This window comes from Daktulosphaira vitifoliae, unplaced genomic scaffold, assembly GCF_025091365.1.
Source record: "Daktulosphaira vitifoliae isolate Bord-2020 unplaced genomic scaffold, ASM2509136v1 Scaffold_4, whole genome shotgun sequence".
In the NCBI taxonomy this organism is placed as follows: Eukaryota; Metazoa; Arthropoda; class Insecta; order Hemiptera; family Phylloxeridae; genus Daktulosphaira; species Daktulosphaira vitifoliae.
This window is the reverse complement of record NW_026099575.1, coordinates 37,526,949-37,538,143: the sequence shown is the minus strand read 5'-3', so window position 1 is coordinate 37,538,143 and position 11,195 is coordinate 37,526,949. Positions and strand designations below refer to the sequence as shown.

At 24.8% G+C, this 11,195-nt stretch overlaps 2 protein-coding genes across 6 annotated transcripts in view; one reads left to right on the top strand and one right to left on the bottom strand.

Moving 5' to 3' along the window:
* The window catches only part of LOC126905398 (sphingomyelin synthase-related protein 1-like), a 16,606-nt gene extending 13,718 nt beyond the window's left edge, over positions 1-2,888 (top strand). For 3 of the 5 annotated variants that reach the window (XM_050685053.1, XM_050685054.1, XM_050685052.1), the window contains exons 6-7: positions 1,620-1,778; positions 1,850-2,887. In XM_050685053.1, the coding sequence (XP_050541010.1) occupies positions 1,620-1,778; positions 1,850-2,322 (632 nt within the window). In that variant the 3' untranslated portion in view covers positions 2,323-2,887. Of the gene's footprint in view, positions 1-1,619; positions 1,779-1,849 lie in introns of all 5 variants that reach the window. The other 2 variants (XM_050685051.1, XM_050685055.1) reach the window with 1 other exon arrangement.
* Positions 2,889-3,956: 1,068 nt separating this feature from the next.
* LOC126905392 (uncharacterized) lies at positions 3,957-11,163 on the bottom strand. The gene is made up of 13 exons (XM_050685039.1): positions 10,894-11,163; positions 10,691-10,813; positions 10,412-10,596; positions 10,274-10,347; positions 9,996-10,179; positions 9,400-9,491; positions 6,553-6,643; positions 5,937-6,249; positions 5,567-5,883; positions 5,348-5,509; positions 5,126-5,291; positions 4,706-4,807; positions 3,957-4,573 (listed from the first exon to the last, which is right to left on the bottom strand). Exons 2-13 carry the CDS (start codon positions 10,803-10,805, stop codon positions 4,242-4,244), a joined length of 2,133 nt encoding a protein of 710 aa, XP_050540996.1. The 5' UTR covers positions 10,806-10,813; positions 10,894-11,163; the 3' UTR covers positions 3,957-4,241.
* Between the last annotated feature and the right edge of the window lie 32 nt (positions 11,164-11,195).

Sequence of the window (11,195 nt, the reverse complement as noted above, 5' to 3'; positions counted from 1 at the left end):
TTTGTGGCTGTCATTTATTTTCTCAGCTCACACTTGACCTACTATATTTAATGATACGTCAAATTATTATTATTTGTATCTAGTTAAAGATATTACTCCCAAAAATTGAAAAAAAATCCACTTTATCAATTAAAAAGTTACTTAGCCCACATTCTCCATAAGACAATTAAAATAATGAATTTCTAATGTTTTTAAAGTATTTATTTTCTAACTAAGTTTGATATGATAATAGATTTCTACTACAAAATTAAATTAAATTATTTTACTTTGTAATTTATTATTATCTTTTTGCTCTAATTTTGTATACCAGTCTATAATATTCCCAATTTGTTGGTAACATGTTGCTATATAAATTACTTCTAAAAAAAAAAAATTATTTTTAGTTTGACCTGATTTTAAGAATGGATTTTTACAATTATAATCAAATTTTATAGTACCCTCAATTGAGTAGATTTTTTTAACAACTTTTTCATTGTTTTTTTTATGTTAAAGTAAATTGTTAAAATTAATTAACTTCTAAATATTTCAAGTGTAGGATCTTTTAAATCACCAAAAGTCACTTAGAAATGATTTCTATTAAAATTATTTATAGTAAAAAAATAGTGATTTTAATGAAATATTCAACTTTTGTCATAAATTTATTGTAAATATTTATTATAAAATTTTTTGACTACATAATAATCTTAGCATTGCTATTTTTTTAATTCTCATAAAATTTTCTATTTAATGATGTCAATTTCAAACTTACAAGTTGTGTTAAATGTTATGGTAACAAATTCAACTTTTTATACTATAAACTGTCACAAAAATCAACTTTAAAAGACCAAAAAAATAGGTTAAAAATTACATTTTCAATAATTTTTTTTTTTGTATGTCAATACTTGTTTTTTACTAATTAATAATAATTACAAAAAGAAATTTTAGAAAAAATGTAATTTTAGGTTTGAAATCTTTACAAAAATGTGTTTAGAAATTCATAAGAAACAAAAATTTTTTTGTCAATTATTCTTATTAATTTTATGATTTGTATGTATTAATTAAAATACTGAGATATTAAATATTAATATGAATCTAAATTAAATTAAATAAACATTATTTTTACATGTCATTTATTTATTTATTGAACTGAAATATTTTATTAAAAATGTAAGTCCATGGTTTATTTGATAGTAATTTGAAATACTGTCAGATTCAATATTCAACAAGTATTCCTCGTCCCAACTACTAATTTTTTTTATGTATGTATAGTGGCAAAATCATAGTGCTTATAGGGTTGAGCTTTCTATTTACTATGCTTAATATAGAATTATAGTGACCTCCTTATAAAAGGATATTACTTAAACATCAAATTTTCAAGAGGGATAGTTAGTCTATTGACAGAATGAGTTACTAAAATGATTTGTGAGGTAAACAAATCCACCTTTGAGTTTATAGACTAGATTAAAGGTGCTAATGTAATTTTTCCCTATCTTGAAACTCTTATAATTTTCTAAATTTTGGAGGCTAAGCGCCATACTATTTCTATTGTGTCTATACTAATCTAGTCCAAAACAGGAAAAATTAACTACATTTTTTATTTTTTTGTACCTTTAATGAAATATTGGTTTAAATATGTTTAGAAGGTAACTTTTTTGGTGAAATGATTTATAAAATGCAGCAAGCTTATGTGATTTGGAGAGGAGCAGGCATGTCAATTCAAGGGGTCCGTACTTGTGGAGATTATATGTTCAGTGGACACACTGTTGCACTGACTATGTTAAATTTTTTTATAACGGAATGTAAGCATTACTGGATCAAATTTATGCTTTTTTAATGTTAACAAATATTTCTTTGTTTATTTTTTTGATAGACACTCCAAGAGACATATATCTGCTGCATACATTTAGTTGGCTATTAAATATGTTTGGTATTTTTTTTATATTGTCTGGCCATGAACATTACTCTATAGATGTCTTCATTGCATTTTATATTACATCTCGACTATTTTTGTACTATCATACATTGGCTAACAACCAACTTTTAAACAATAATGTGGATTCCTGTCGCACGCGGATCTGGTTCCCACTATTCAGTTTTTTTGAGTCATCGTGTAACTGTATGGTGCCTAATGAATATGAATCACTTTCAGAAATAGCAGAAAATTTAGCATGTTTAGTATATAACAATTATTTAATTATAAAGTCTACTATTAAAACTCAAATTTTATTATTACGTGCATTACCTTCCAATCAGTTTAATAAAATAAGTTCTTCTGCATTAGGAATTACAAATGTAATTAGTAAATCTAATGTGTCTCACGTCACTGACTTAAAAAAAGAATAATTATTTAAAACATTGTTAAAAATTGAAAAAGGTTATTTAATTCAGATTTATTACAACACTTATGTCCATATGTTTGTATTATTATAATTACTAAGAAATTAATGTGATAAATTAAGAAATTTAAATTAATTTTTGACTGATGTTATAGATTTATTTTTAATACTATGAACCAAAAATTTTAATTTTTATCAATCATTATTTATATAAAAAAAATAGTAATTTTCAAGTATCATTTCTTTTACATTTAGGCCACTGGAAAAACAAAAAAGAGAAATACCTATCTTAAATAAATTTAAATTGTGTTTTAAGTCATACCGAACAAAATATGTTAATTAACTATAATGTTAAAGTAATGAATGTTTGTCTTCCTATTGGCAAAATTGTTTTCCTAGTCTTTATTATTTATTATTGAATAACTATTTATTCTATTTATTATTATTATTTTTATATCAGATTGTTACTTTTTTCTTTGTTTATATCAAAGATGTGTTACATAATTTTTATACTATACAAAATTTAATGGTGTTTTAAATCAGAGTATTAAAATCTTTATAAGTGATAGTTAAGGAATATATATATATATATAAGTTTAATATTAAATTGAAAAAAAGTTCACTTTCAACTATATTTTGTTTTCCTATTTTACTTCTTCATAGTTTTATATTTAATTACAATATATTTATAGTATTTATTTTAGAATTATATTTATTATTATAATCAATAATATTTATAATAATTAATGTGTAGTTTTTTTTTCATTAAAAAGTCTATGTTAAATGAATTTTGTTTTTAATATACTCTTAGCTAACCAATGTAATCACACAATAGATTGACAGTTCACAAATTTTGTTTATTTCTTAAGCCAAAATTCGAAGAATTTCACTGTTATAAATGGAATATAACCAAAAATAGAATAACTATTATAAAAATTATAATTATTAAAGAATTTAAAATAAAAAATAAACACATGTAACATTTAACTTATTTTGAAGTTCATTTGATTTGTATTTTATATATTACTTTAAACTATTTTTAGAATCACTTTTTATCTTCTTTTCACAATCAAAAAAAAAAAAAAAATGGAAAATAATCAAAGTAAAACAAAAACGTTAAAAAGAATGTTTAACAATTGAAAACTATAATCTCTCTAAAACTATAATATAAATTATTTACTAGTTTCGATTTATTATTTGCTTTGAAAAATAAATCATAACTTTCATACATCATTTAAGGTTGTTAATTTATCTGAAAGGTGCTTTGATTGCTTAGGACATTTAGAATATTCCCAGCATGGTCAATATTACTAGTCATGGGTTGTCAGCTTTTCTTGTTATGACTGACTAATTTTAAACTCAATTACTTTAAGAAAACAAACTAAATAATGGCAACTATTTTCTTTAATGATATTTATTTTTACGTCCATAACAACAACAAATTATTTTATTATTAACAGCAATATATTCTTAAACATTCAAGGAGAATTTTCAACTGTAAATTTATTAAAGTTTTAATTTTCAATTATTTAATTTAGACAACAAAATTGATACTTAATAAAATATGAAAATTGGAAAAATTATTATTACATAAAAATGAATAAAAGTAAATTATAATATTTTACAATCAATGTATATAATAGTAATTAAAGAAAAATTATTGATAACAATATTACTTAATAAAAAACATTTATCGGACGGATTGCTCGTCTGATGCTTTTAAAATTAGTTGAATTTTTCTTTAATTTGTAATTATTAAGTATGATGAAAATAAATATTGAATTAGTCATTGCAGTAGAACAATTATACATTAATAGTAATCTAATTATCATTGAATTGATTAATCAATACTTATTAATATATTTTTTGTTCTAAATACAGTAAAATTTATTTATATTAGATAAAATATTATTAGTGCTCTATAATTCAGGTATTATGCCGTAGAGCATAAATTGATACAAATGTATTAGGGTGGTGCAAATGCAAAACGGGTACAACAGTAGCAACAATATGGAACTCAGTTTTTAAAGTTTTAAGAGTGGAATTTATAAGTTGTCTGTAAATTGGAGGTTTCTGCTCACATGAAACTTTGTAAAATATTCTTAAAGAACATATTGCATCAGTAGGTGTTGATGTAGGCTCACCTCGAAGCAATCTCTTAAGAGAATAACGAAAAGCCTCCTCTAGACCAGTAGCTGAAATAACTTCTGATGAAGTTTCAGTAAAATCATTTATAGCTAATAATGACGTACAGGACCCTAAAAAATATTTTATCAGTCTTTAATACTATGAAAGAATAAGAAAGAACAATTTGAAAATATAATTTTACTGAAATTAATATTGTTATGATCTATAAAACAAGTTAAACATAAAATTTTAAAAATATTTACCAGAGGAAATATATGTAACTATAGCTGCTACATTGTTTTCATAATTCCATCTACGCCTTATTGATACTCTATAATTGTCAACACAGCAACCTGTTTCTTCATCTGTAAAAGTTTGTTTAAATAAATTACAATTCACTAATACTAAAATAATTTATACTGTTAAATTAAAATATGGTATAGACTTATTACTTTGATGATTACAGAAGAAAACCATATAAATCAATTTTTTTAAATAATTTTTTATGAAAAATTTTTTTATTGACATTTATTTGTAAATGTAATATTTTTTTAATGATTTTCAGGTTTTTTCTTGTACCTTTAATTTATTAAAGGTATTATTGCAACTAATTATGTTATGCTTTTTACACATCTACTTTGTCTGAACATTATTAATTAATAGTTAATAAATATAATACCTACATTCAAATCTTGAATTATGTTTGTGAGCCCATAAATGCCATTCAACTACTGCATCTTTTGGAAGCCGAGAAACTACTACATAATCAACAATAGCATTATTTGTGCGTTTCTCCCATTCTGTCCTAGCAGCATGGATATACTTAGTATTTGTAACATAACAAATTCCCTAAAGACAATAATTACTTTTATTTAGTAAGTAAAAGGTTATTTTATTTTATTTACTTGAACAACGTCTCTAAGTTGTGTATTTGAATCAACAGCTTTTATTATTCTGCTTACATGGCGTAGTGAAAGCCGGCACTCTCTTAATATTCCACCTTCTACAATATTAAGAGTTCCAGGCACTAAAGCAATTTGGCCAGCAACATAAATAATATCACCAACCTGAAATTGTTAAAAGAATTTTAAATATCAAGTAAAATAAAATGTTTTTCTACTAACTTTAATAGCTTGACTGTAAGGTCCAATATTTGCAGGCGCCCAATGGGATATACTCTGTACATGCATAGTTTGTTTAGCAACTGCTGGGAGATTGGAATTTGAAGAATTTTTCCGAGGTGGCTTATATGCAACGACATCCATTAAAATAGGAGTATGTTCGGATAAAGGTATTTCTACACAAACTCTAACAGGAGGACTAACTCTACACATAATTGATGCATACAACTCGTTCATTTTTAAAAATTCAGTCATATCACGTACATATAAAGTAACTGCTACTACATCAGATAGCTCTAGATTCCTTTTACATAATAAATCTAAAAAAAATGTAATTGTAATTATAAGTAATTGTAATAAAAAAATATCAAACCTCTAAGTTTTTCTAAAGCAACTAGAATAGGTGGTTTATTTTCTTCCCAATAACCAACTAAAGAATTGATCCATGTCCATCCAGTTGGATATCCAATACAGGATACAGAATCTGTTTCAATGATTTCTCTAGCGTTCATTAGTCCATCAATTTGATCAATAGAATTATCTGTAGTAATATTCTCTAGATTATCACTATCAGCAATTGTTCCTAAATCAATTTCTAAATCATCTAAATCCATTAAATGAGCAAGAGGACTCCGTACAGAGTATTTAGCTAAACGATCACGAAAACTTTGATTTTCATCAACATTCTAAAATTATAGAATAAAAATTAATTTAATTTTGTATTGAAGTACTATAAAATAATTTATTTTTAACTATAACTTTCATGAGAACTATTTCTAAATTAAATAGTTTTATAAAAATTACAGTTGACATAAATCATTTTTAATAGTTATATAGGCAATATTATTCAACTGACTATATTTTGAATTTATAATCTAAATATAAATTTTTGCAATAAGTTAATGGTTATCCAGAATTTTTTTAATTAGGTTAAAGTTTTTCTAAAAATTGATAAATGCTTAAAATAAATAAATAAATATTCTACTAACCGGTTTTTTAAGTAAGCAGAACTTTTTAAAATTTATATAGCCAACTGGAGCAATTACATCATTTGTGTGCATAACTGTTTCAAATTCTTCACTGAAAAATGATTATTTTTAAGTCAAATGTAATATTATTCAAAATTATTTTTAAAAATAATTATTAAGATTGTTTAAATAAAAAAATCTTAATAGTATAATATAATGCACAACCTGAAAAATAAATGCTCAGAATTAATTTGACTTTTAATTTTATAATAGTAATTATAATATTTATTCATATTATTATGAATATAATAAATGATCATAATACATTATATAGCTTATATAGCTTACATGATATAACTAATAATAATGGAAAAAAGAGTAGTAGAGTTGGCCTTAGGGAAAGGTCTTAGAGTTAAAAGAATAATAATTTTTCATAGGAACACATACAATGAAACATGTATGTCATCTAATGGTATATACACAAATAAAATAGATCATGTATTGGTAAATAGGAGATTCGCTAACAATATAAGTGATGTAAGAACATATAGAGGAACTGATTGCGACTCAGACCATTTTCTAGCTGTATGCAAACTTAGAGTTAAGCTAAAAACAATGAGTAGGAAAATAAGACAAGGAATAGTCAAATATTATGCAGAGAAACTCATGAATATTGATAAACAATGAAAAATATGTAAGAAAATAAGCTGGAAATTATACAAGAAGTACACTTAAATCCCAAAACAGTAAATTATTAATAGAAAATAATTAAAGATATCCTTGAAAAACTGTCAGAGAAAGTGTTAAGAAGAGCTCTTAAGGTGAATAAATCATTTAAAAAAAAAAAAAAAAAACAGAGAAAGATGGCTAAATGATGTTGACAATTGTAAAAAAGAAATGATCTAAAGAGTAAAAAGGGAAAGGCTTATAATATTATAAGTTGTGTAAAGAGAAAGTATGTTTAGAACATGATAAAAGGAACAGAATAAGATTATAGATCATACAAGACACAACAGCTAAACCACAAAGTGAATAACTTTAAGAGGAAATATAAAAAACATGAAATTTTTTTGAAAAATGATAATAAACCATGAAGAAATAATAGAAAAATGGGCAGAGTATTTCAAAAAACTTTAATGATAAAGAACCGATAGATACATATGCATATGAATATAAGTAACCCAATGATGATTCCTGCTTAGTCTTTAATTTTACAAATTAAAAGATTCAAAAACCACAAATCATTAGGGGAAGACAAGCTTCAAGGTGAAGTATTAAAGCATACTAATAGCATCATGATAGAGTATTTCCTTATTAATTAAAGAAGCATGGGGAAAGAAAAGTTTACCGGTAGATTGAGGAATGACATATATTTGATTATAAAAAAGGGTGATTAACAAGTCTGCGGTAACTATAGAAGAATAGCACTACTAAATACAACGTATAAATGAGGAACTATCAATGCGGATTTAGGCAAAACAGGTCAATGACAAATCAAATTTATGTAATTACAGCTATTTCAGAAGAGTAAGGAATACAATAAGAACTCTATATCATTTTTGTAAATTTTCAAAACGTATATGACAGTACAACTAGCAGAACATAACAGACATATTAAAACATTTTCATGGAAAATAGTACATCTATTTGAAGCTAGTATAAAACATAGAAAACTCAAAATCAAAATAGAAAATTCCATATAAAGAATGGTAGTGTTGAGAACTGAACTTAGGCAGGAGGACGCTATGTCACCACCATTCTTTTTAATTCAATTTTAGATAAAGTAATCTGAGAAATGAGGATTAAAAGAGATGAAGAAATAATAATGAATAGAACCTGTTTTAATTTACCTACCTATGCAGACCATATAGTTCTACTATGGAAAGAAAAACAAAAAGTAGTAGATTTATATGGCAGATTAATAGAATTGGCAAAAGAAATGGGACTTCGTCTCAATATGGAGAAAATATATGAAAGTTAGTAGAGAACTAGGTTATGCTCCTGTAGTTGAGACTATTACCAGCAGTACAAGTTCAAAAATATAAGATTCAAATATTTGAACACAACTACAACACAGAAAATTGAAAGTCAATAACTTTAATAAATTTAAATAAAAAATAAATACTTCTATGCAATAAATAATTAACTAAGCTTTAGAGTTCTCTTTAAAGGTAAAAATTCAGTTATATTTGACAATCATACAATCAATAAAAATTATAGATCACAATGTACGACTCTTTGAAAACCAAACTACATGTGTTCGAGAGGATGGAGTTACAAAAATATATGGGATATATATGATCAAGATCTTCAAGTATGAAGGAAAAGACACAACCAAGAACTGATAGATTTATTCAATAGACCATGTACTGTGAACAATATTAATAGAGCAAGTTAGAATGAGTTGGCTATGCGTATAGAATAATTTTATGATACAAAAAGTGCACCCAGGAAATCTGGGAAACTGAGTAAGCCAAAGTTCCGTTAGGATGATGGTATCATAAGACTTCATTAGCACCGAAGGAGAATATTAAAGAAACTAGAACTAGGAGATAACAGAGAATAAAAAAGAATGAAGAGGAATTGTAAAATGAAAAGATGGTCTTAAAGACTAAAAAAAAATGTTTATACTAATATACCAAAAATAAATCATAAAACTATATTCCTTAAGTTTTTATTGTAAAAATAATAAAAATCACAACTAGGTTTGAAATACATTTTCTATCTTTAAAATTTTATTAACTTATCTACTATCACAACAATGCAACTTAAATCACGTTCATATTATTACTCAAGAAATAATACATTGTCTCTAAAAAAATATGTATAAGTGAACGCATGTATACATGGAATTGTTGGTATACTTACATTATCACCGATTTGGTGAACAAAGGACAGTCTAGAGTGAAAGTTTCATATTCTCCACCTTCTCCACAAATATTTAAGCCATACTTTTCATTCTGGAAACCAACATAAAAGTCAAGGAGAAAATGGAGTAGCCCCAATTTTAAATCCACCATACATTTCACTCAAATCAAAATATTGTATAAACCCCTATGATCCCAAACAAAAAATTTAAGTCAAATTCTAGTGACTAAGAGCTGCATTGACTCTGTTCAATAATATAAAAAAATTTATTCAATAAAATTTACTGAGGAACTATAATTAAATCATAACCACTACTCAAAAATGTAATACTACTTTATATATTTTTTAAATGGATTTTAGTAATAATTAATTAGTAATAGATAAGAATGTAAATCAAACTCAAATACATAAGTCATATCAACTAATTTTTTTAGTAAAACTACTTCTAAACAACAAGATATACAGAATACAACTACAATTGAGTTGATATGAAATTGTACTTTATTATATTAATTTTTTTATTATAATAAAATTGTGATACTAGTTTTATAATATAGTATAATTTATAAAAGGAAACCATTTTCTATAATATTTACCATTTGAACTAGATGAGGCATAAGTTTATCAATTCGTAAACCTAAATGTTTAGTAGGGTCTAGCCCAAGTGCTGCTACTTTAATAACTATTGCTTCAATATTGCAGTCAATCATTTCTTGTAACAATTCTTTTTGGTCACGACGCCATAAATATGATAATGAACACAATCCTAACCTTGAGCACCTAGATAATTATTTATTGAAAAAAAAAATCATTTAGAATATTTATAGATAGAAGAAATACAATAATATTAATTAATTTAAATATATTTACTTACACATCTTCTACACGCAATCGCTGATAATCAGAAAGAATAGCACCAACTGCTATAGCATCAAAATTAATTTGTTTCTAAAATTCCAGAAATTAATTAGAACTTTATATTTACAATTGATATTTTCTCAATTAAAATTACTTTAATATTAACAAGAAGATCAAATAAATCTTCAACTTCATCTTTTGGTGTTCTAGTATATACTTTTTCTTGTTGTAATGCAACACCATTTGTTTGCTGTCTGAATAATGGTAACCCCATTGCTTCAGCATACAAATCTATTGCTTGATGGCCAACACTTTGATACATGTAACTATCTAGTTCATCTTATATTCCATTATAGTAAAATTATTTGTTATTAATAAATATGCAAAAACATTAATACATTTAAAACATAAAATTTAACATTAATGTTTTTACCCCTACTATGTGGTTGTAAATTGGCCAATGCAACTATATCATGACCAGCCGCTATACACTGCATCATATTGTAGCAGCTGTCTTTTCCACCACTAATTAATGCTACTACTTTCATATTACTACCTAAATAAAATTAATCAATTTAAGATGAACAAAATTTACTCAATACTATAATATTAAGAATAAATAAAAATTATTACTACCTTTTTTAAATTATTTTTCCTAATAGGTCAACATCAACTGGTTCATAGTATACATAAGACAATTTTATGAATCATTTCAAAAATTTACCTCAAGATCTAGTTTTCAATTTAGCGGACACTCAACAAGCACCATAAATGGAATAAAAAATTTAATGAATTATCAAACGAAATTTGGCAATCGAATAATTTTTTCAAGAACATCTTAAATCTAAAAAAAATATTTGGCTAGGCTATAGAAATACCTCGTTCGCTGTCTACCCGTTAACCCTGTAACCTGAATGTTATCATTTATGTGTTATCAA

Excerpts from the sequence above, each read along its gene's own strand:
- LOC126905392 (XM_050685039.1), bottom strand. The coding sequence starts at position 10,805 with ATGAAAGTAGTAGCATTAATTAGTGGTGGAAAAGACAGCTGCTACAAT. Across the intron at positions 10,597-10,690 it reads TTTACAACCACATAGTAGGG|ATGAACTAGATAGTTACATG; the intron begins GTAAAAACATTA and ends ATGGAATATAAG. Across the intron at positions 9,492-9,995 it reads TGCCTCATCTAGTTCAAATG|AATGAAAAGTATGGCTTAAA; the intron begins GTAAATATTATA and ends GTTGGTTTCCAG.